This window comes from Hibiscus syriacus, unplaced genomic scaffold, assembly GCF_006381635.1.
Source record: "Hibiscus syriacus cultivar Baekdansim isolate YM2019G1 unplaced genomic scaffold, ASM638163v2 tig00112399_pilon, whole genome shotgun sequence".
Lineage (NCBI taxonomy): Eukaryota > Viridiplantae > Streptophyta > Magnoliopsida > Malvales > Malvaceae > Hibiscus > Hibiscus syriacus.
In genome coordinates, this window is record NW_024063321.1 from 67,960 (window position 1) to 93,980 (window position 26,021).

At 34.1% G+C, this 26,021-nt stretch overlaps 2 protein-coding genes, 1 long non-coding RNA gene and 3 pseudogenes across 4 annotated transcripts; 2 read left to right on the top strand and 4 right to left on the bottom strand.

The window, feature by feature from the left end:
* The first annotated feature begins 604 nt into the window (after positions 1–604).
* Positions 605–2,401, top strand: LOC120179032. Its single transcript, XM_039184761.1, has 4 exons — positions 605–1,063; positions 1,150–1,423; positions 2,078–2,176; positions 2,293–2,401. Exons 1-4 carry the CDS (start codon positions 651–653, stop codon positions 2,389–2,391), a joined length of 885 nt encoding a protein of 294 aa, XP_039040692.1. The 5' UTR covers positions 605–650; the 3' UTR covers positions 2,392–2,401.
* Positions 2,402–4,315: 1,914 nt separating this feature from the next.
* LOC120179072 (paired amphipathic helix protein Sin3-like 2) lies at positions 4,316–5,104 on the bottom strand. The gene is made up of 2 exons (XM_039184782.1): positions 4,892–5,104; positions 4,316–4,755 (listed from the first exon to the last, which is right to left on the bottom strand). The coding sequence occupies exons 1-2, from the start codon at positions 5,087–5,089 to the stop codon at positions 4,630–4,632; spliced, it is 324 nt and encodes a 107-aa protein (XP_039040713.1). The 5' UTR covers positions 5,090–5,104; the 3' UTR covers positions 4,316–4,629.
* A 762-nt stretch (positions 5,105–5,866) lies between these two features.
* On the bottom strand, positions 5,867–12,537 carry LOC120179040 (annotated as a pseudogene).
* Positions 12,538–13,797: 1,260 nt separating this feature from the next.
* LOC120179071 lies at positions 13,798–15,381 on the bottom strand (annotated as a pseudogene).
* A 306-nt stretch (positions 15,382–15,687) lies between these two features.
* Positions 15,688–16,744, bottom strand: LOC120179073. Of its 2 annotated transcripts, none has more exons than XR_005521576.1 (4): positions 16,406–16,744; positions 16,252–16,296; positions 15,848–15,950; positions 15,688–15,723 (listed from the first exon to the last, which is right to left on the bottom strand). It is a non-coding gene; the product is annotated as an uncharacterized LOC120179073 (long non-coding RNA). The 2 variants fall into 2 exon arrangements; XR_005521575.1 differs by having other exon boundaries at positions 15,848–15,955.
* Positions 16,745–20,234: 3,490 nt separating this feature from the next.
* Positions 20,235–25,068, top strand: LOC120179041 (annotated as a pseudogene).
* The last annotated feature ends 953 nt before the right edge of the window (positions 25,069–26,021 follow it).

Below are 26,021 nucleotides of genomic sequence, written 5' to 3' on the forward strand. Positions count from 1 at the left end.
GCTCACGAGCTTTTCGAGTCGAATATCGAGTAGCTCGTTTCGGCTCGTTAAGAGCTCGAGTCGAGCTCGAGCTTGATTCCATTCGATCCAAGTATTTATCGAGCCTTGATCGAGTCGGTCTCGAGTAACTTACGATCTGTCTCGTCTCATTTACAACCCTAGACGTGATAATCAACTCCGGCTGATGACATGGTTAATGATGTGACACAGAGGTTAAATTAATTTTTTTAGTTAGATTTGAGGGTCAAATTATTTTTTTAAGTTTATAGACTTATTGAATTTTTTAAAAAAATCACTTTGACCCTCATCATTATCATATCATATCAGTCACCATAATTATCAGTTAATACGATATGTCATATTAATATTATAACGATTAACGATAGAAACCGTTAATTAAAAAGATATTAAATTTATTTTTAAATTTAAAGGTTATATTAAATATGAAAAAATATGATGATCACGTTAATTTCGTTAAAAGTACGAGAATCTTGGAGTTTTTTTTTAAAAAAAATAAAATAAAATCGGATGATAGCCCAAACTCACCCGAACCGCAGTTGTATTATTGAATAAAAAAAAATATGAAACCAAGCTAATAGGGGTAAGAAAATTAAGAGGAAAAAAAGAAAGCTCCAGAAGCGTTATCTCCGATGGCATCGATAGCCACGGTCCGAGCTCTCATATTTTCCCGCGTCACCGTGCTGTCAGCCAAACCTCTTTCACCTTCTCTTTCTTGTTTCCTTCCTAACTTTCGCAACCGTCCTTCTCCCGCTGTATCCGTCAGCTGCTGCTTGAACGATGGCGGAGGCTGCGATGACTACTCTGTTTCAACGCAGAAATCGAATTTGGATCGTGGATTCGTAGTGATAGCCAACATGTTGAAACACATCGAACCACTCGACACTTCTGTTATTACCAAAGGGGTTTCCGATTCGGCCAAAGAAGCAATGAAACGAACTATCTCCTCCATGCTTGGAATTCTCCCATCTGCTCAATTCTCCGTTTTGGTTTCCCTCTCGGAACCTCCTCTTCATCGCCTTCTCTTCTCATCTATTATCACCGGGTAATATCTTATTTTCAGCCTCCAAAAAGTGTTTTTTAATGATTTGATTAATTAGTTTATTTAGAAAAGATTATATTTTTCTTTAGATATACGTTGTGGAACGCGGAGTATAGGATTTCATTGACGAGGAATCTGGAAAGATCTGCACCGGCGGATGGGGTGGTGAAGCATACGGAGGAGGGCGTTAAGCAGGGACAGAGAGAAGTACAAGTAGTGGAGAAGAATAGGGAGGAGGTAGAGGGTGAAAATGGTGAATACGATGAGTTGGAGGATATAAGGCCGAGGGTTTTCAGGGATTTGTCGCCTGAGGCTTTGAAGTATATTGAGAAGCTGCAAGCTGAATTATCTGATATGGAGGAGGTGATGATTTTAGTATATACAATTATAAATTGTAACTAATAATACACATTATGTGTTTTTTTTAATTGAGGATTGAAAGATGCAAAATTTGAAGCCTTTTTCCATTTATTTTGAGAAAAAGACCATATATTTTTTATGCTTGCTTAATATGTAATAGGAAACTAATGAAAAGGAAATGAAATTTGATGATTAATGTTGAGTTTAGAAGTAGTTATCTCTTTGAGGGAATTACCTGTGGTTTTTGTTGCTTGAAAACATGCCAATTGGTTATTTACAGTCTGGTTGTCTACTGAGTTTGCAGTGATTACATTTCTTCTTCCTGACTGTGTCTGGAAGTGCTCTAGCAGCAAACCTGTTTATTCATTTGATTTAATATTGTCCTTAGCTTGTTATGTTATACTTTCTTGTACAAGTTTTCAAAGTTATCTTATCCGAGCTAAACATGTTTTGGCTATCGATTTAATACTGCCCTTATCTTGTTATATTGAACCTTCTTTTACTGATTTTCAAATTTTTTACATATTCGAGCTGTTCTTTAATGTTGAATCCATTTTCCTCCATTTGATGGATCTTAGTACCAACGCATTGTGAATAGTTTGATGTAATGTGTATTTAGATTCCCTTGATAAAGATGATTGGTGTGTGTTGTTTCAGGAACTAAGTAATCAAAAGAAGGAGAATGTGCGAATAGAATGTGGCGGGGAAAACATGAATGGTTTGTTGGAGTATTTACGATCCTTAGATGTTGACATGGTAATGACCATAAAGTGCTGCTTTTTAGATTATCTTGCTATGAGATTGAATTAACTTCGTTTTGATACCACAATTAACTCGAAAAATCATCTCATTAATTATAATCTTCATTTCAGGTGACAGAATTATCCCAACCATCATCGGAGCAAGTGGAGGAAATGATCCATCAGCTTGTCCAAATATATTGCAAAGGTTCTTCAAGGATGCCAGTATGAGAGATTCAGGATAGTAAATACGGGAATCATCAAGATGCCGCTGATGAAAATTGTGGCACTTTGGCACTTCCCGTTACCTTGCAAAGCTGCTTTTCTGGTAATGTTTCCATTTTATTAATGCCCCACTTTTTACAAGTTAGGTTCGAGTGTATTGTAGTTGCCGAGAAGAAGGGTGAAGAGGAAAATGTAGGGGCTCTTTATTTGAAAGATATTCTGGATTTTCATTCATAGCATAACTGAAAATGCAGCAAATTCTTTATTTTGAAGGGCAGAAAAAAAAAAAGATCAATAACCACTTGTAATATATCAAATGTATTAATACTATTATTTTCCGTATTCTTTCCACTATTGCATTTGGGTTACAAATTTGACATCAAGTTGACTTTTTTCCGGCAGGTGTATGCTACTGGGTCATCATTTGAGAGGCTTGGAAAACAGATTGCATCTAAGTTGTGTTATTGGGTTATTGTAAAGTAAGTTGTATGACAAATGTATAATATTTTCCATTTTTGTCTTTTTTCTTTTGGGTTATAGTTTTCGTTAATATGATAATATGCATTTCCCTTGAAGATACTAATGATTATCACATCAAAAATTTCTGCAGCCTGCTTTATCATAAATTATTGATTCATTTTTGAGAACTTGAAAATATAGGATGAAATTACTAACCTATATGCAGCTCTATATAATGTTACTCGGAGTGGACGTGTAAGATATAGCTTGCTCGATGTGGCATGTTTAATTGTTTTTAAATTTTTCTATATATTTGGAGAACCTTGAGATGATAACTCTATAAATCTGTCTATCGGAAAATCTGAGTATGACTGTACGAGTAATTTAAGAAATATGAAGAGTTGATGACATAACTATTGGCTTGAGTACTGTACTTAATTTAAGGACCTTGTTCATTTGAAAATTGTTTCCTCCTTATCTAAATTGAAAGGTGAGACCAAGTATGAGCGTGTTTGCATTGTTATTTCAGATTCTGTCTATATGATGCAGGCAGCATATTGTACAAAACATTAAGCTCACTCGAGTTTGAACTTGCTAAAAGTGTGGATTTTCTATCCTTTTTGTTGTTAATTTTTAATGTCATGATTTTGTTTGTGTTGTTAAAATAAATATATTGGTACGTTCATGTATTTGTCCGTAGCTATATTTTCTCGATTTCGTGTTTGAAATTGTGCAAAATATTGATTCCCTTCAGTTCCTTTCCTGAAAAGGAATGTGAAGTAATGTAGAAATCGTTTGGTTTCAAAGAGTGTAATTGCACATTTGCTACGTCTTATTCTCTCTTGTATCACCGAATGACCATTAAAATTTTCAGTAGAATTATTCCCCCAGAATGAAAGAAAAATAAGCAGAACTGATTCTTACTTGTCAAGACTGTCATCGGAATAGCGGATATAGGTTCATCAGCAGAAAGCACTTTAATTTCCTTGTTTCCAGATGAGTAATTATATCAGGAAGTCATCAAAAAGGTCTTAAATGTCCACAATGAGTGTGCCCCTACCATTCCTAATCCAAGCAAATGATTTTCTTTTCCAAGTAACTCTTCTTTTCTTTCTTATTTTTCACTTTTACCAAATAAATTCTCATCTATTCTCCACCTCTACCAGAAAGGAAATTATTTTACTCAATTTTTTCACCAAACACAGTAATGAAAGAAAGAATATATTTTCTTTTGATCATTTTACTCTTCAATCTTCCATCTTTCCAATTTTCCTAATGTCTTTAGATTTTCCATCATTTCATTTTCCTTATTTCTTTCCAATTCAGAGCCTAAGAATTAGGCAGAGTGAGGGATTAAGTATGTAGTTTTCCTCTCGGAGAGTCCCCTATGAAACTGCAGCTTCCTGGAAACAGGTGGGAAATTCAAGGGAACGAGAAAAATGCAGCCCTTGGAAATGTAGAAAAGCGAATAAAGATGAGAACACAAACCCTTCTTTTTCTTTTATAAATCTATTTACACAATAATGGCAGACCTTTTCTCATATCAACTTACAAATATGCTACATTTCCCAATCTTTCTTGTTTCACTACTAGCATGACCAACTAGCAGCAACTATTAACATACAAGCAACATCATGCCCGGTTGCCGAAACCTATCAAGATCTGGTAGCACCAAAGGCCTCTACAAAGTAACACAAAGGCTACACCGGATCCGGAAAACTCTCAAGATTTAAGGATTTTGGTTTTGCTTCGTACTATTTTGCCAGTGCGAGGCACAATGGTGTATCATTGTGAAGCCGATAAAAATTTGTCGAACCTTTGTACTCTTGCCTGATTATCATACGAAGATTTGCTCTGAGGTGATTTTCTTCTACGAAAGAAGAAATCTTCAGTGTCCAACACATAGGAAATCTGCCAACATAATACACAGATCATAAGAGAAAAAAGACCTGACAAAGTGATACGCATGCTACCACATCAATTGTCCGTAATAGGTCATGTAAGAAAGAGAGGTAAAGATTAAACGACATTATTAACTGCAAAATACCTTGTACGAGTTGCAAGCTATCTTATTCTCTAAACCATTAACCAGTTCAACACCTTCCATGGCCATGCAAATAGCAGCAAATTCATCTAGAGTTGCATACTTTTTCTTGTTTCTGCAAATATCAGTAAACAAAAGCAGATTAAGCATGCATGAATCGGACTTGGGTGTTAATATAGGATATGGGTATGTATCCAACATGGTTATGTTTAAATGTTTTCTTAGTTATGCAATTGCATACAGATACTTCAAGAAAAATTGGAACCTGAAGCAATATCAAAATAAGCATTACTAATCTGTCCTTTGCTAAAATCATCTCTAATAGTAATTATAACGTGAGAGGCTGACAAAACCTAACATTTGCATATTATCAGTTACTACTCCTCAGTATAATGCCGCGTGGATCCATTTTGCTGGGAAAAACTGACAGAAAAATCATTGTGCAAAAAAGCTGAAAAGTTAGGTTCCATGGAAACTGCAAATGCCTGGCTTTTCAATGACATTGTCCATCAGCTGGAAAGACGAACGAGATAGCGAAGTCGACTGCAAAAATAAAACCCAGACAAAAAATTGCATAAACATACATAGAGTTAGAAAGATAGCGAAGCATGCAAACTTACATTTCAGTCGGTATATTCTCCTCATGAAGGAGCACACGAGCATTCTCGTAATACACAGAATCCATTGTCTTCCCATCTTTTCTGGAATTTTCATATTCGAACAATTGGAGAAGCTTATTATCCATCATCGACAGAGACAGCTTGAAGCTGGAATGAAAACTACAATTCAGAACAACTGCAGGAGAAATCGAATAAAAATAATGAAAGAAAAACAATTTAATAAAGCAAACCTGCTTAACCAATTTATATAATAATTGTCCAATGTGAATAACACATACGACTGGTTCCTATTATAGCTCGACATTCATCCTCAAACTTCACATATCAGCAGATACATCGAGCAGACTATACAGTGCACTCATAAATCTGAATAGTACAAAGATAAAGTTTTGAAATTACAATGATTGGACCTTTCATATTGTTTCAAAATAAAATTTATATGTAAATCACCTGGCATATAAATCAGTTGGACTAGCGTCTTTTGAATTTTCAACTTCATTTCAGAACCCGTTGAATTTATTTTTGCAGAAATATTCTTTCATATAGGATCTAATAAAATTCAAACATCAAAGAATACTTATTAAAAGCCTGAGAAAAATTAGAAGAAATAACTAAAAGGCTTTAGATGTTCAACATACTTGATGAAGTCTGAAAAGAACATAGAAATCATCATTTGCATAAAACACGCAAGAACTGTTTCAGCTTCTCCAGACAAAAGTGGAGGTACATGCTTTGCAAGAGGCTTCACCGTGAGAAGACACCGGTCCAAAACTGACAAGGGTGCACAATCTCCTTCCACATGTGTATTAGCTATCCCTTCGGCTTCCCCTTCACTTTCTGCTTTACCATCAACTTCATCCTGTTCTACCTCTTCCTCCTCTTCGTGGGAGCACTCATCACCTGGAGACTCACTTCTGGATGCATCATTACCTGCCTCTGAGGCATTTTCACTATCCTCATCATCAGCATTGTTTTCATCTCCAGCTTCCTTGTAATTCAACGCTTTCCTGTTTATAGACCGATACTGTCTGGTTTCACCACCATGATTTGCCTTGGGCACATCTTTTAGACCAGTATCACCATATGCAACAAAATTATCCTCTTCAAAATCACCATTAGATGATAATTCACCTTCTTCTTTTTCAATTTTTGATGGACCAACAGATTCATCACGGTATTTACTTGCATTGGAGCCATCAGTAGGCACCCCATTTGCTAATGAAACGTGTTTTGTTACATCACCACCCTGAAGTACCAAGCAAATTTGTGTAAGCATATTACAACTATAAATCAAAAGAAAAAACCTCCTTGCTTTTCCACCTCAAGGTCCTCAACAAGGATTATGTAGCCTCTGCATAGTCATTTTTCTTAAAGTATCCGTGTCCAACATATATGGGCACGGTGACAAAGTTATAACCCTTTATGAACCCTTCAAATACATAAAAACTTAGAAAAAGATGAGTATACCCGTGTCAAACACATACCCGCATCTGACACTCGCAACCGATACCAAGTGACAAAGGAATACAGTAGTTGATAGGCATAAATCCATACCTAATGAATATACGAGGCAAGCATTAGCTTCAGGTTCATGATCCTCACTGGCAGAAATGCAAGGTTTAGATGCTGTTGCACCCTTGAAATTCAAACTCAGTATTGCAACATGATTTTGGGAAGGAAGTAATGATTACAATAAAAGTAAAACAGAACTAGGTTATCGAACAAGAAAATCACAAATGATAATGTTAAATTTTTTCTGACATTCGCACCTGATGCCCCTTCAACACCATTTCTGATGTGATTATTTTCTGCTTCAATTGCAAGGGCTCCAAGTCCACTTGTATGCTTGTTAATTGTGGGCCTTTTATCAGCTCTAAATGTGAACTTTTTCTCTAGATTTGAATCATCTCTATATACACGGTCTTGGCGTTCTTCGTTGGGTGAAGTTTCCCCATTTGTCAAGCCCTTTCTGCAAGAATTAGTTTGTACTGGTGAACTGTTCCCATCTCCATAACTAGCAGCAGCAACAGCTCCAGGATTTCCATCACTTTCAGTAATGCTTGATGTGGTGCAGTTTATGACAGGATTCAGAGCTTTACCAGCCTCATTACCTCTGCCATAAGGTCGAGGAGGAACTCCCAACATTGGCTCCAAGAAAGTGGTCCAGAGCCTCATGACTTTATTTAACTGTTCTTTGGTCGAGCAAATCTCTTCAGACGAATATTCTATAAGTTTATATAGGTCTTCATGAATATTGACATCCAAATATTCATATTCAAGGTGTGGAGCTACAGTTTGTCGGTGACCAGCAATGCTAGCCATAAGAACATCATCCTCTTTCTGTTTCTTCTCTTTCAACTCCTTTATTTCGGCCACTAAGGCTGCAATTAGAAAATGGGATCAACTAGACTATACGAGATAAGTGGTAAGAATATAGAGAGGCATAGAAATCAACACACTATCCTCAAGAGACCATAGAAAAGCATGCAACCAAACTTTTAGAATCCAACAAACTTTTGGATTTAGTGTGAACGAAAATATTATAACCTTCAGCTGGATATTGCAACATTTGAAAGATAAGTATTAAACATGTAGTTAAATGGTTTCACATATGGTTTCTAAATCTACTCTTTTAGACAACATATTAAAACAAGTTGTTAAGAATCATCTATCAATCTTTCGATCGGATTTTGCAACATAAGAAAATGCAGCATGATATTATCATATGGAAATTCCACATTTTACGCTCAGTTCTTTGAATCCTGCTGTTTGAAGTAGAAACTGCGGTGATCAAGTGATTTGTCATGGTTTTTTAAATAAATTTCAGCCCAAACCTTGTTAAAATCTGAACGGCATTTTGTCCACTCTTCTTGCTTCTGCTTCAGGCGAGTTAAAATGACTGACAATGCAAGAAGGAGTTTACGTACTATTTCCAATGCATCAAGACCATGGTCACTGTACAAACGCTCAATGCACCTTAAATTTAGAACTGCAGTAAGTGGGTCAGAAGCAAACATTAAAAAGATGAATAATGTTCACATAGCAGACTCCCACACATAATTTAATCAATCTAGTAGAAGAACAAACCAGTTAAGTGTTCTTCTACACGAAATGGAGACTCCATATTGATTTTATTTTCATTAATGCTGTTCAGCAAGTCCTCCACACGCTTGGCAGTTGAGCTCACAGATTCTAACAACATATCCAGCTCAAATCTAAGACCATGAAGCAAGAAGTTAATTATGTCTAGGACTTAATATCAAGAACTTCAAAGGGAATAGAAAACATAACTAATAAGTTCACATTGCTTTTTCTTCAGCAAAACTCGCTCTCAAGAATTACAAAAAAGAGACAAATAATCTCTATATTGATCTATGTTACTCCAACTCAAGTGTGAATGTCAGATATGGGTATGCTTAATTTATTTTTCAAAAGTTTTTCCATGGAAGGTAAGACATATCCATATCCGACTGTGCATCGGACACTTGCTTCAAGAAAAATGAAGATTCAAGAGCAACATAGATATTGATTGCATACAGGGTACTGGGACAAATAAAGGAAGGCCGACAAATTTTACCTATCGTCCTCGCATCTAAACAAACTCTCTTCATATTGATTTCTGCGCATGTGCTTAAAAGAATAATCCTCACTTCCCGAAGTCACAGATACCCAATGATCATTCAGGACTTGAGCACCAAGCTCTGATCTCTGACTTGCTGAAGGTATTGGATACTAGGAGAAAAACACCAAAGGATGTCGATATCAGTACCTAGTCATGCATGGTTAGCAAGTTGAAAAAATCAAAGTTAATCATCAGGAAGAAGCCGATAGCTTGGAGTACAATGTTGGCAGTCAGAAAGATCAAGCTCTTGTATGGATTTTCCCATGTACTTCTCCCTTGATCTCTCCTTTTCCTTAGCTTCCTCCATTTCGCGTTTATGCTCTCTGTCTTTCTCCAATTTGAATGGCCTTGATGCATGTGCATCACTACTAAGTGATTCTGCAATCAGGAAGTAAACATCATTGCAGTTTACATACATAAGAAAAGAAATCGCATCGAACAAGACTAAACTAAGCACAAACAGGTCTATGGAAAATTAGAAAACACCAATAAGAATAAGAAAATGTATAAAAATTACAAAGAAAAGTAAGCTATCAATTACATACTTTTACTAATGACACTAGCAAGGAGCCCATCTGCAGGAAACATTTAAGTTAAGAAATGGCCTTCAAGAAATATCAAATAAAACAACTCAAAGCTGAAACTTCAGTAGTTACCAGTATTCTCACAACGCTCCAAGAACTGATTGAACTCGATCATAAGATCGGGATGCTTGCCCAGTAAATCTGTCACCTGAAATACACATAAAGCAATGTAACAATATAATTAGACTACCAGCACAGATAAGTGAGTTGTGTTTCTTGATTATTCTACAAAGATAAGAAGAATGATACGAAAATTCAAAGATAACTGCAAGAGATATTGTAAACCATACCAAATTTTGCAAATCATTTCTTTTGATAATTCCATTGCTATAAATATTAAGGCACTTCAAGAATGCTTGGTAGTCATCTGAGCTGCACAGTCTCTCCTTAACTTTCTCACTGAATATGAAACCTTGGTTGCAATACCTGAGATTGAAATAAAAACCAAAAACTTCAAGTGGTTGATTGTTTCCCTCAGATTAAAAAATGTGGCTTCTCTAAATATGATAACACCCCAGAAGAGCACATAAAAAATTATGAAGGGCTGATTTAGCTAAGAACATCAAGATGCAAATCATGATGGACACTAACCCAATATTGCTCACTCCTGGATATCAGCTTCAAAATTACATGAAACATATGTTGTATGCCAATAGAAATTCCTTAACAGTCAAAAGCATCATTTATATGTTGCAACAAGCATGATGAAAGAATATCTCAGCATAATAAAACTATAAGCATCTTACCAGCAAATCACACAAATGATTGATGGAGAAAGGCATTGAGAAGGATATATTATTAGAATATATAGCAAAAGACACAAAATGTCATCCTAAATACCATTAAAAAATATAATATGATGATTTCTTTTATCATAACAAAAAAAAAGAGCTGTCAAAAAGGTTGATAAACTCGCTTTTTAAAGTATCTTTGTTATCATAAGAAGCCAATCCTTCAATCTTCCTTCCAGATCTTTTCTTATCCGGAAAACCCTGCATGTTAAAATCCCTGTTTTCATGCTCAGGCTCGTCTGATCACAAGTTCTCCGATCCCTATTTCCTTCTCCACATGCTTTCTATACTCCTTTTGCATTTTGACAATAGCTTTGTCATCATTCAGGTCATGACAATCAACACTTAGATCCCGATCAACACGGGAAGTAATCCTATCCCTCCGGCATTGCTGAAAAGGAAAGATAAGTAATATTTTCATATCACAAACACGCAAAATAGCAACTAACAAGAAAAAAATATTGTAAAGAATAGTTACTTTGTCCATTTGTGTATGCCGCATGTTGGGTGTGGCAGAACTTCGCTCGTCATAATACTGAGTTGAATTGTGACCATATGGAACTTGTTGTGTCAAAGGTGCAGCAGAAGAATCTGGTAAAAATCTAGTGAACTCCTCAAGCAGATCTGAATGGTTCTCAAAAAGAGAAGCAACCTGGAAGCGATGAAACAACAAACAAGTAACGTTTTCTGTATAAGATATGGTTAATACCAAAGAGCCAATAAACTTCGGTAACAAGCCAAATAAGACATTTTACCTCACTGTAGACCTCATTGATGTCCTTGTGTTCCTTCCGGTACATATTCAAGATATCCAGGAATGACTTATAAACATGCTCATCATGTTGGAAACGTTTCTGCTTAGTAAAATGGATAATTAGATGACTGAACATGGGCAACAGTAAGGTGGAAGGTTACACCACAATGATTTTACCTTTATTTTGTTTACAAAAACTGATGCTTCGTCAAATTCAACAGTCTTTTTAGGAAGAGCCTCTTCCTCATTAAGGGTTATTTCATAGCCCTTAGGCAGAAAGGTATTAAATCCATAAATCAAGTTGTTATGCCCTCGGAATAATTCTTTTACTCGAGCAATGACAACTGTGTCAGTTCTGCAGAAGAAAAAAGAGACATTGAAAATTTGGATGTTTAAAAATGAATCCATTATTCATCGACAAAATGTTTCCATTTCAAACGAAGATACCTTTGAGCCTTGAAATCCTTCATGACTTCAAGGAACATGTCGTACTTCTCCTTTTGATCCTGAAACATCTCCTTGACTTCCTTTAGATACGTCAAGGCATCACTTGTAGTCAATTTCTGTGGCGTACTTCCCCCACCTCCACCCATCCCTCCCATTGCTCCACTTCCGCCACCGCCGCCACCTCCCCCAGCATTTGGCTTTGCTCATAGCTTCACATGGTAAAAATAATAAGATTTCAGAATTACAACCAGTTGACCAACATCAATAGATAACTTGAAAATTTAGTGTTAAGCCTATTTTACTTTTCAATAGATGACTAGTGTGAAAAAGGGCCGAAAGTTTTCATCAAAATAGAAGTAAATTTACAGAATATTAGGCAAATCCACATCCATTCAACAAATTCCCTGACAAAATTCACTAAACAAAACCCTCATAAAAGGCAATAAACTTTAAGCATATTACAGAGCCAAAAGAAAAACATCTTACGATTCAGCTCTTGAAGAACCAAATGGACGTTTAAATTGGGAACCGGAACATGTATCATCTCTTATTCGCTTCATCCTGCAAACAAGGAGAAATAGAAAACCAAAAGAAGTGAAATTTTACCCCGAAGAGTATGTTTGAAGAAATAAAAAAAAAATCCCATTTTAAGAATACGATGAAAGGAACTTACTTTCCTCTGTAACAGATCTTACAAGAGGGAAGAGATAGAGAAACCAAAGCAGTTACTTCATTTCTTGCGTTTTGTCTTTTTTGTAACGGTTGTAGAAGAGATTAAAAAACAAAAACTGAAGGGATAGCAGCAGGAGAAGAGGTGAAAGGCAAGGCAGAACGGTTTTATGTTCGGTTCATTTTCTTTCTTTTGTTTGCAATTTTGTGAGTATTAGTAGTGTTCTGAATTTGGACATAGGTTTTTTAGCACTTGTTGTTTGGTAAAATGTGTTTCGATCTATGTTTCTGTTGTTCCTATTGGGAATTTTTACCCGAGTGTAAAAAATTGACCCGACCCGTAAAACTGACTAAAATCGACTCGAGTTAAAACTTTTTTAACATGCGTTGTGACGATCGAAACCGACTTGAGTCGAACTGGTGTTTACCTGAACCCGAGTGGCCCTAGAAATTATGGATCTGAACCCGACCTACATCCGACCTGAGAACGACCTGAACCCGAATTGAACCGAAAATATGATACCCGAATCCGAACTGCATCCGACTGATATGAACCCGAACCCGAGATTGACCTGGTATAATTAATATTACCAGACCTATTTTCAACCTGACATGTTATGAACCTGATCTGTAATTGACTTAACCTGTAAATGATCCGACATGTTGTTAAGTGATATATATTATCCTAACTTATAAGTGAAGTTAAAATTAATAATATTATTTTAAATTTATAATAAACTAATGATAATTAAATTATTGATAATTAAATTAATATGATTACTTTTTAAATTTTATAAATTATTATGATAATTAAATTAATATAATTACTTTTTAAAATTAGTTTATATTAATTATAATTTGTATTATAAATTTGATTTTTATGTTAAGTACAATTCAAAATTTTTTTATTTATTTATATAAATTTTATATCAATAAATTAAATTTATATTCTTATTAAATTGATTAAATTATATTACATGAGTTAAAATATTCATAAATCTAATTTACTTTTAATGTAAAAATTGATTAATAATTTAAGTAAACTTAACTTGAAATTTTAAAATCAAATATATTAATTGAAATGATGGACTTATTAAAAATTAAAAACTTGAATAATATTATAAATACTAAAAAAATATTTATAAATGAAGGTACTTTTATTACACTTGAAAACACTAAAATTACAATAAAATCAACTAAACAAAATAAATTAATGTTGGAATAAATGATCTCAGATCTTATAGCTAAGGTTTTACAAGGCTAAAAGGCTAACTATACCAGAAATATCATCATCATGACTTTATACCTAATTATGGGCAACATGAAACCCTAAACATCATGTGATGATATGTTTAATCAATGACCAATGAGTGCAAATGTAATTAAGATGCATTGGATGGAGAAAGGGATAGATTACGATAATGCAATTGTCATATTTTGTTGTTTGAATATTGAATTCATCTTTCAACAAAAATCGAGTTGAAGCCTCCGAGTTTCCAAAGCAGAGGAAAACCTGGAATTGAGAAACAAATGATAATGAACTTAACAAGAAAGAATAACTGACAATGGGACACCGTAAAATACCGCAAGTTGAAATGTATATTGAAAATATGGCAAAGACATACCGCCGTCATCCCTTAGAATTTTTATGACCTCCCCGGATACATCAGACTGTGAAAGAATGATCGGAGTTAGAGATAAAATTCGGATTGATTGGTCGCATACACTTAATCATATACATGAAAAGTAACTAGAAAGACAAGTAGGGTGAACTGTGAAAACCCTCATTTTCATCTGTTAACATGCAAAAGCCACACAACAAGTCATGTTAAATTGAGTTCTGTACCTCAATCGGAATTTCACCGCCTAGTTGTTCGATGTAGCAAAGTACCTGGCCTTCCTTTACTATTTGCTTCTGTTGCATAACAAAAGCAACAATTGAGACATAGAGAGTACGAAGGAACCAATGGGACACACTAGACATGATGCCTTCCAAAACAATGGTTTGTTTTGTGCTCGCAACCAAAATCTGTTGAAGTATTTACCTCCTTACATGATGGCGGAGTACGCTTACCCTTTATGGTTCGTGATCTCCTAAAGAAACCTACCTGCACCATTTGTCATCTTAGTTCCGTGCGTTCAAACAAAGAGAAGAATCTAAAATTTTGGATTCTCACCATCGGAGACTGAAGAATCACCAAGCCTTCATCTGCATCTTTATCAAGGAACGATTGGATTCTCCCTGAAGAAGATGTGGTTTAGTGATAGCTAAAGAAGTTGAAACAACTCCATTCGACTCAGGTGCTTCGACAGTTTTATTAGTGCTGACACTGACAGGAGGACTTGCAATCGCAGGCAGAGGTTCACTTTTTCCAGCTAAGTCCCTCACAAATGTATAGTCGAAACCCATCAAGCTAAAACGGAGGCAGCAGAAAGATTAAGAATAAATTTCAACATCTGCAATTGCTTCGATTCAAAACAAAACAATTCAAGTAGAAAATTCATTCACATTAATCAAATTTATGGCACAATAATCAAATCCACCTTAATGGGTGACCCACATGGCCGAAGCATCCGGATTCCAGCTTCCAAACGTTCTGAGTCTTTTCCGCTGCTCAACCTTCTCATACAATTCTTTGTATTTAGTACGCATCTGTTCAAGATAAGTTCTGGATTCTCCCTGTAATAGGAAAAATAAACAATTAAATATACAAAGTAAATACCAGAAAAGCAAATTGGAATCCAGTCTAAAACATCTGGAATAAGGTGGAGACATACAAGTGTCTTTCTTCATCTTCCCGGGTTTTCTTTTCTCGTTCTAATTCTTCTCGACACGTTTCTGTTTAGCACGCTGCCTGCCCTCAGTTGTTGTTTTAAGAAAAATCTGCCTCTTCTTTTCCTTTAGCTGTCATAATAATGGAGCCAAGAGCAAATATAATCATCAATTTTAGCCAAAGAAATCAGCAGTGACACAAATCTAACAAAGAACTTCATTTGAGTAGGCTGTCATTACAAGTACAAGATGAGTAAACATGTTTATTGGTGGAGACATGGTCAGATGCCAGTGCTATTTTTTCATGATGCTACGATATAACAAGAATTAAGGATATATTCTACAAGAAACCAACTAACCACGTCACTTCATCATACCAACTGCCAACATGCTCAAAAAACTAATAAAGATCATTTCAACTTTGCAAAAATATGCACCAAGGTAAATTATGATCGCTAGGAAACATACTGGAATGACATGAGTTGTCGTAAACCCTGGGCAGATAGCTAGACCATCTCTGTCACAAATCCCACGCTGATTATACTTATAGCTGAAAGCAGCATCACACCACAATGCTGCAATCACAAGCAGAAAACTCAAACATCAGATGCACCACACATAATATAGCAAGACCATGTATCACTTGGATAAAACAAATTGAGTCTGATATGTTATGCAACATTAAAGTGTGTTTTATACCTACAGATGGAACTCCGTAAGTCTCAAAAAGAAGTTCTGCCATTTTACTGCGAGATTGAACTGGGTTGCATACACATTCCGTAATCAGGATAGGATGATCAATCTATTCTGCCCTCAAATAAACAACAAAACAAGAAAGAATAGATTAAAATTCATATGTCAAACCTGGAAAGCATTGATAATGAAAGTGCAGCCAATAAAACATGTAGCATTAAGGAAATGTCAAACTAAGTTCATGCCAAAAACATTTTCAGGTACACAAGTGTTTTGATAAGATGCATTTAGGCTCCCCTAAAAACTACTATCCAAAACGATTCACATCTACGCCATTCTTAACTACCAAACAAAGCGGAGGCATATTAGATTCACGTGATGGTAAGAGAAACATAAACTTATCATCGTACCCGAGGTCCATTTGCATCCAATCGATCAAAAGCAAAGTCCAGAATCTGCAAAGACATACAAGGCATTTCTATTTAACATATCCAAGATCTAATTTGATTTCATTACTTCTCATAATTCCATACCAAAAAAAACCAATATTAAAACTTTACATACGTATTCCATTATTTCAAACTGAAAAACACATTGCCATCGAAAGCGGATCGAGGGCCTGACGGGTGCAATCGAAGTATCTCAATAAAGCAGTATCATGATCCCCACAACTGTTACAGTCTCCCCTGCAAAAAACAGACCCAAAATAATTAGTTTTTAACCTTGGGATTTACTTAAGAATAATTTGAAGGAAAAAAAAATACCGGTGGATTTGTGCGAGGTATTTGAATAATGTTGTGGAAAATAACCCGTGGCTCAGACTCTCCTCCCAACTGAGAAATGGAGAAAATAATTCAGGAGAAAATGCATGTAGATAAAATCATTTTTCAAAAAGGAGAAAGGTTAGGGTTTTGTTAGGTTGGATTACCCAATATGAAAATAAGACGCCACAGTTGGGGGGAGAAAACCCGCGTATTTTTAACTTCATTTGATGTGGTGTTGTCTCTTAGTTTTAAATTTATTCAATTAGTTCTCTTAGTTTTAAATTTATTCAATTAGTCAAATTTAGTGATGTAATATATTAATTTAAGCTTCATATTTCAACTTTTTTTAAATTTAATCCAAATTTAATGTTATGATTTATTAATTTAAGCTTCATATTTAAATTTTTTCAATTTGATCCTATATATTTTCCAATTCTTTCAATTAATATATATGTTTATAAATAATTATATATAGTTTATATATCTACTGAACTATATAATATATAATTTGTATACCATATACTATAGGTTATATACTAATGACTATATAATATATAGTTTATATATACTAATGAACTATATAACTATAATGTATAGTTTAGGGTTTAGGGTTTTATATATAGTTCATATGTAAATTATACTATATACTATATATAGTTAATGTATAATATATAGTATAAAATAAACTATAGATATATATAGGTCATATGTAAACTATATAGTATAAATATCAACTAGTATATATATATAGGTCATATGTAAACTATATAGTTTATATATAGTTCATATGTAAGCTATAGTTTATATGTAAATATAATTAGTATATAAACTATATAGTTTATATGTAAACTATAGTTCATATATAAATATCAACCTTAGTATATACATATTTATATATAGTTCATATGTAAACTATAGTTCATATATATAGTATATAAATATAACTATAGTTTATATAATAGTATAAAATATAGTATATAAATATAAATTATAGTAGTTTAATAAATAAAATAAAATATAAATCCTAAACCCCTAAACCATATATTATATATATAATATATAAACTATATAATTATACAATATATATATAGTTTATAATTATACATAAATATATAAATATAAATTGTATTATATATAATTCAATATATAATTTATATAAACTATGTAGTTGTATATAGTTCAATAGTTCATATATAAACTATATAGTATTATAGTTTATACATGGTATATATTTATACTTTACATAATTTATACTTATACTTTATACATATATATATTATATATATATATAAACATATAGTTTATATATATAATAACATGTACTTTATATATAAAACTATATAGTTTATATTAATATATCTATTAGTTGTTTAATTTTTTTTATCAACTTATTACTTATTTCTATTTATTAATTGGTCCATAATTTTTAATGAGTATAATTTAGTACATTTTTGTATTAATTTCAACCTCAAAATTTAAATTATTCGATTTGATCCCTTTTGTGTTGTTTAATATATTTAATTTTTTATTTGTAATTCATATTTTGTTCATTTAGTCTCCAAATTTATTTGCACCTGAAGTTGGCCCATACTTATTACTTATTTATATTTTAAATTGGCCCATAACTTTTTAAATGGTATAATTTAGCACCTTTTTTTTTAATTTCAACCTCAAAATTTAAAATTATTTTGATTTGATCCCTTTTGTGTTGTTTAATATATTAAATTTTATTTTAATTTCATATTTGTTCAATTTAGTCCTCCAAATTTTATATGCATCTGAAATTGACCCATACTTATTACTTATTTCTATTTTAAATTGACCCATAACTTTTTAAATGAGTATAATTTAGTACTTTTTTGTATTAATTTCAACATCACAATTTAAAATTATTTCGATTTGATCCCTCATCAATGTGTGTTGTTAATTTATTTAAATTTTTATTTGTATTCCATATTTGTTCAATTTAGTCCTCCAAATTTTATTTGCATATGAATTGATCAATACTTATTACTTAATTCTATTTTTTTAATTGGCCCATAACTTTTTAAAGGGTATAATTTAGTACTTTTTTGTATTAATTTCAATCTCACAATTAAATTATTTCGATTGATCCCTCATCAACGTGTGTGTTGTTTAATTTATTTAAATTTTTATTGTAATTTCATATTTGTTCAATTTAATTCTTAAATTTGTATTTTTCATAAAATGAACCATGATTATTTTTATTCTTAGTAATTTATCTAAATCATATACAATTACAATTGCAACAACGTTCGCGAAAGACGAAAATAATTAATCCAAAAAATAAAAAACAACCCGATTTGAACTCAATCCGTATATAATAGAGATTCGACCTGAATTTTATATGCCAATGATGTGACCCGATCTGAACGAGATCCGCCTGAAGTCCATCCGAACATGAATTAACCTGCTTTTTAACTGCTTCGGACCTGAACTGGAAACGATCCGAACTGAAAATGACCTGACCTGAACCCGATGGATCTGGTGTCAAATTTACCTGACTTTACCTGTATCCTTTTTACGACCTGCCAGGATCCGACTGAAACCTGAACGATTACCCGATTTTACAACCCTACTTTCAGGTTTCCAAATCAAACTATATCCCCAGCGATTATTTCCCCCTTTGTTTTGGGATTAGGGTTTTGAGATACGCTTATTTCCATGTGATTCAAGGTGTTTATTTTATTAAACAAATAAAATTAAAGTTTTTTATTTGATTTGATTTTGTTATTGATATTCAATTTATCTATCGATTAATTCAAGTTAGGTATTATTGAATGGATTTCTCTATTTATTGAGCATGAGAAAATAAGCATCCGAATCGAAATTGTCTTTTTTGTTTTTAATAATAACGACATTCTTTCTATTTTTAATAATCTTCTTTTAAGAGTCAAATATTAGAGAAAATACGATTCTTACTTTTTATTTTGAATTAATTTATTAAGATCACGAAGAATTAAGATGGTAGATCTATTTTATCAAGTTATTTAAACCGTCAGGTTATTTGAAGATACAAAGTAGATTTAAAATATTAGTTTATATACGTTAAAATTAATGATAAAATCTTAAAAATTATAGATATGCATGATGGTATAAGGCTTGCAGTATATCTGTCTTAAAATTATGAAAATATTAAATAAAAATAACTTCATATTATAAACAATTAGGTAAATTATATCATGATCATTCAGTTATTTACTCAATCAGACTATCTAATTATTTAATTGTTATCAATAAAGTTATTTGACAGTTAAAATTTAGTATAATTATATGTTGGTGTTTATTATTATATATTATATCAATGTAGTCCTATATTTAATAGATTAAAATAAATTTAATCTTTCAATAAAATCGAATACAAATCCGCTTAATAGTATAAATAATTTTGTAACACATAGGAGTACGTTGCTTCACAACAACAATCGAGTACACATAATAATTGTCAAATAATTTTGACAATAATTAAGACAATTATACCACAATCTTTGGGATTTATATTGATTGGAACTGATTTTCTAAATTGATTTCGGATTATCAAATTTGCACACATTTATAAAAAAAATCTTCCTTTCACACCATCATTTCGTTTTTGTACAAGGAAGAAAATGGGGAGACCAGTTAGCTTCATCTAAGTTAATACTGTGATTATTTCCTTAGAAAAGTTAAAAATATGATTGAAAATAACATCTCATTAAATAATTCTACCATAGTCATTAAATGCCAAATATCGTATTTGACTATTGTTGCTTTGCTTAACAGCTGGTTAATGAAAGACATGGCTAATAAATATAATATTAAAACAATACTCGTGGGGCTTCGAATCTGGTAGAACAGTTATTTTTTGATATTAACAGATATAGTTGACGGAGGAGGTAAAACAAAATTCAATGGAAGATAAGGAAACGATGATGTTAAGAAGGAGAAATATGGATCTATAATTTCCATTTTCATGCATGCGGATGGGTGTAGATATGTGGTTCATGGCTGCAGGTTTCATTGGAGCTGTTGCTGATGGCAGTAGTTCACCTCTCATAATATATTTTGCTGGCCGTATGTTAACAATCTCGGCGGCGCTGGTTCAGCTTCAATCTATTGATTTCCTCACCCAACGTTAATAAGGTACGTTACTCACAAGCTATGATATTACTACTGAGATTTTTTCATATAGTTGAATGATTATGTCGTACCGTGTATAGAATACATAACTCATCAGATCCATTGGGCTTGTTTCCATATTTTGAGTGATTACCATGTCGTGTATATAATATACTCACAAGATCCATGGCCGACAGGTTTCTCTATATATGATTTTGATTGCCTGTGGTGATTCGTTGGGTTTTCCTAAGTGAGTTTGAAGCAAATGCTTCTGACATAAAGGGAAATAACAATATTAATAACTCCTGCTCTATGATTTCAAATTTTTTAGAAGGATTGTTGGACAAGGTCAAGTGAAAGGCAAGCCTCAAGATGAGAACAAGGTATTTGAAAGCGTCCTAAGACAAGATGTTGGCTACCTTTGACTTGAATGTAACCAGCACAGCTGAAGTAGTCACAAGTGTTTCCAATGACAGTCTCATAATTCAAGATGTTCAGTGAGAAGGTTTCAAATGTTTCTCGAATATTCATCCTCTTCATTTTGCTTTGCGGAAACTAGTTGTTATTAGACTGATTCGCTTATCATGAATCAGGTTCCAACTTAATAACAACTGGTGCACTATTTATTGGAAGTTACATAGATCTTTCCTCATACTATGGAGATTAGCCCTTGTGATTTCCATTTATACTTATGGTGGCTCCATCTTTGATATGGAAGAATTTTTACTGAGTCTTGGGGAAGATTAGGGTAGAGTATAATAGAGCCAACACAATAGCAGAGCAGGCAGTATCTTTCATAAGAACAGTTTTGTCTTTGTCGGTGAAAACAAAACCACAACCGACTTCTCTGCAGCTCTACAAGGATTTAAAGGGGGCTGAGGCAAGGGTTGGCTAAAGGCTTAGCCATTGGAAGCAATGAATTCAATTTGCCGTTTGGGCTTCATTATTTACTATGGTAGCGGAATGGTTATGTATCACGGAGCTAAGGGCGGAACTATATCATTGGGGTACTTGTCTACAAGGATCTTTAAAGTTGGGGCTGAGGCAAGGGTTGGCTAAAGGCTTAGCCATTGGAAGCAATGAATTCAATTTGCGTTTGGGCTTTCATTATTTACTATGGTAGCGGAATGGTTATGTATCATGGAGCTAAGGGCGGAACTATATTCATTGTGGGTACTTGTATTGCTTTGGGAGGACAGTAAGAGTTTTAAACTTTTAATCCTTGACCAAGATGCATGCTATCTTAGATAGTGCAATATATCAATTTTCCATTTCATGCATAGTTTTTTTTCTTCATTTTCCTTTTATTAAACAGAGAACTTGGCATAGGCTTATCAACCTGAAGCCCTTATTTGAAGTATGTGCGGCTGCAGAGCGTATAAATGAAATGATTAAAAGAGTTCCAAAGGTTGATTTAGATAATTTGGTGGGGGAAACCTTGGATAACATTGTGGGAGAATTCAAATTCAAACAAGTTGAGTTTGCTTACCCTTCAAGGCCTGAGAGCATAATTTTCAAGAGTTTCAGTCTCAAAATTCCTGCAGGGAAGACTGTGGCTTTGGTGGGTAGTAGGGATCAGGAAAATCAACAGTGATTTCATAGTTGCAAAGGTTTTATGATCCGCTTGGAGGAGACATACTACTTGATGGGGTTTCAATTAAAAAATTGCAGCTCAAGTTGTCAAGGTCACAAATGGGGTTGGTGAGTCAAGAGCCTACACTTTTTGTAACACTACTTGATGGGGTTTCAATTAAAAAATTGCAGCTCAAGTTGTCAAGGTCACAAATGGGGTTGGTGAGTCAAGAGCCTACACTTTTTGTAACAACCATTAAAGAGAACATACTTTTTGGCAATGAAGAAGCTGGAATGGAAGAGGTTATTGAAGCTGCTAAAGCTTCCGATGCCCATAATTTCATATCCCAGTTTCCTCAAGGATATGACTCCCAGGTTTGCTTATCTATATTTTTATCAAGTCAGTGTAAACCGGTTTATTTTTTTATAGGTCACTTTACTAAACAAGTATAACATCCAGAAAGAGAAAATGATGGTCTACATAGTCCTATAGCTTGAACATAAAAATTTCAATATAAGGCAACAATGTTCAAAATTATGTTTTATATTTAACAGGTTGGTGAAAGAGGGGTTCAAATGTCTGGTGGACAGAAACAAAGAATTGTCATAGCAAGAGCTTTGATAAAAGCACCCAAAATCTCCTCCCTACAAGTGCATTAGACTCGGAATTCGAACGTATGTGCAAGAAGCTCTTGACAAGGCCTCTATTGGATACGACAATAATTGTTGCCCACCGCCTTTCTACTGTTAGACATGAAGATTTAATTGCTGTTGTCCAAGATGGGCAGGTCATGGAAATCGGATCACATGATGAGTTAATCGTAATTGAAAATGGCGTTTATCCCATGCTAGTGCAACTTCAACAAAATAACAAGAGAATGTCGTGGAAGAAAGTAATAAAAATTTACCAGTGAATGACTCGGCTCATATAACATAGAAATCAATATTGCTAGCAGTCGTAGAGTCTCCTCTCTAGCCAGCCGAACAAGTTCAACCAATTCTGCAGCATCAAATCATGCTTCACTAGATGGAGAAATGGAAGTTTCTAAACCATCTTTCAGAAGGCCTTCAATTTACCGGAGTGGAAACAAGCTACCATAGGATGCTTGAGTGCAATTTTAGTTGGTGCAGTGCAACCACTTTCATCTTTCACATTTGGTTGGCTTTCCTTGGGTTTTTTCTATTTTCACTGATAATCAATATTATTCTACATTATAATTTTTCTTACATGGGGGAGCATTTGACAAAGAGGATAAGAGAAAGGTTGCTTTCAAAGATATTGACTTTCGAAGTTGGGTGGTTTGAGCAAGATGAGAATTCCAGTGGCCCTGTTTGTGCTAGATATAATTGATTTATATGATAAATTCAAATATACTTAGTGGTGTTGAATGTTTACAGGTGAGATCTTTAATTGGTGACGGAGCGTCTTTTCTAGTGGAAACCTTTTCGTGTGTAATTTTAGCTTGTGCCCTTGGCCTATTCATTGCATGGAGACTTGCCATTGTCATGATAGTAGTCCAACCCCTCATCATCCTCTTCTTTTACGCTCGAATTGTCTTACTAAAGAGAATGTCCCGGAAAGCTATTGAAGCACAACAAGAGAGCAGCAAGCTTGCTACTGATGCTGTTTCCAACCACCAAACCATTACCGCCTTCTCATCTCAAGATCGGATCTTGAAAATGAGAGTCCAAGAAAAGAGAATGTTAGACAATCTTGGTTAGCGAGTCTTGGACTTGGGTTGTCTCGATTCCTTGTGCCAAGCATTGTAGCCTTTGATTTCTGGTATGGCGGGAAATTTGTATCTCAGGGACTCATCTCCTCAAAAGCCTTCGTTGAAACATACCTCATTTTGATTAACACTGGTGTTTTCATTGCTCTAGCTGCAAGCATGACATCAGACTTGGCCAAGAGTGTTGAGGTTGTTGGATCTTTGTTCTCTATATCAGACCACTATACAAGAATTGAACCAGATGACTCAACGGTTACGTTGCTGAAGAAATTACAGGACATGTGAAATTTGTGGCATCGATTTTGCATATCCAGACACGCCTAATATGATCATCTTAAAGAACTTTTCAATCTCCATTGAAGCTGGGAAATCAACAGCGTTGGTGGGACAAAGTGGATCTGGTAAATCAACAGTCATCAGTTTGATTGAAAGATTTTATGACCCTCTCAAAGGAGTAGTGAACATTGATGTAGAGATATAAGATTATACAACCTAAGGTCATTGAGGAAACACATAGCACTCGTTAGCCAAGAACCAACACTATTTTCTGGCACGATCAAGGAAAACATTTTGTATGGAGCATCTGATAAAACTAATGAATCTGAAATCATTGAAGCAGCTAAAACAGCCAATGCACATGATTTCATTGCCGGCCTAGCATATGGCTATGTTACCTGGTGTGTAGACAGAAGTGTACAACTATCGGGGGCAGAAACAACGCATCGCAATAGCCCAAGCCATATTGAGGAATCCGACGATGTTATGTTAGATGAAGCAACCAGTGTACTTGATGGTAAATCAGAGAAAGTGGTACAAGAGGCATTAGAGCTAGTGATGGTGGGGAGGACTAGTGTAGTTGTGGCGCAAAGGCTAAGTACCATTCAAAACTGCGATGTTTTTGTTGTGTTAGACAAAGGGAAGGTGAATGAGAATGGTAATCATTCATCCTTGTTAGCAAAGGGGCCAACAGGTGCTTACTGCTCTTTTGTTAATCTTGAAAGTAGAACAAATGATTCTACTTGGTTCAAATAAGTTGCGTATTTGTTTAGATGAATAAGAGAGTCAAGAATGCCAAGAAAATCATCATTTGTAGAAGTTGATTGACTTGACCGTCATGTAATGTATACAAAGCAGCCAGTTTCAATAACCCCTTTCCCTCTGTTCTAACCACTTCAAAACTGAGGCAACAGATTAGCCAAATTTACTGCTATAGTTACATTGGCGACTGCGACATTCAAGAGAATGACAAGGGCAAAAAATTCAAGGAACCAGATGAAATAATTGTCCAATCCCTACCTGTAGGAACATATTTTGTCTTCACCGGAGCCTTAGAAATCGGTTTAGCACTCTTCTCCGACTTGACAGCAGGTTTAGATTTTGCCTTAGTAGCAGCTAACTTCTTCTTCGACGGAGCAAAGCAGTTGTCATCTCTGACGAAAGCTTCTTGAAATTTCCAAACATGTACTCTCGATGGGGCCAACGGGCTTTCCAGCGTGGCTGTCAACGTTGTCAGGTATTCTGTTAATTGACCACATAAGCTTTTCGTCAATCACATTAATAATGTTATCTTCAAGTGATTGATCTGCTAACGTTGTCAGGTATTCTGTTAATTGACCACATAAGCTTTCCGTCACTCACATTAATAATGTCGTCAAATGATTGATTGATCTATTATAAATCGTTAATATTAGTTACTAAATCATTAATTTTAAAATTTTAATAGAAAAAATAAAAAATTACTTAAATATTAATAACCATTTATATAGTTTACCCTATTTATTCCATATAAAAACCCAATTTAAAACCCTAAATCCCTAATTCATTTTACCCTAAATCTCAATTAGGAAACCCACTGTGGCAGGCAGACATCTAAAACTCATGTTAGACATCTAAAACTCATGTTAGATATTTAAAACTAATGCTCGATGAACTTCAATTTCATGGTCGCTCAAAGTCTTCTTCAAATTACTCGCCAATTATTGGATAAACTTCTTC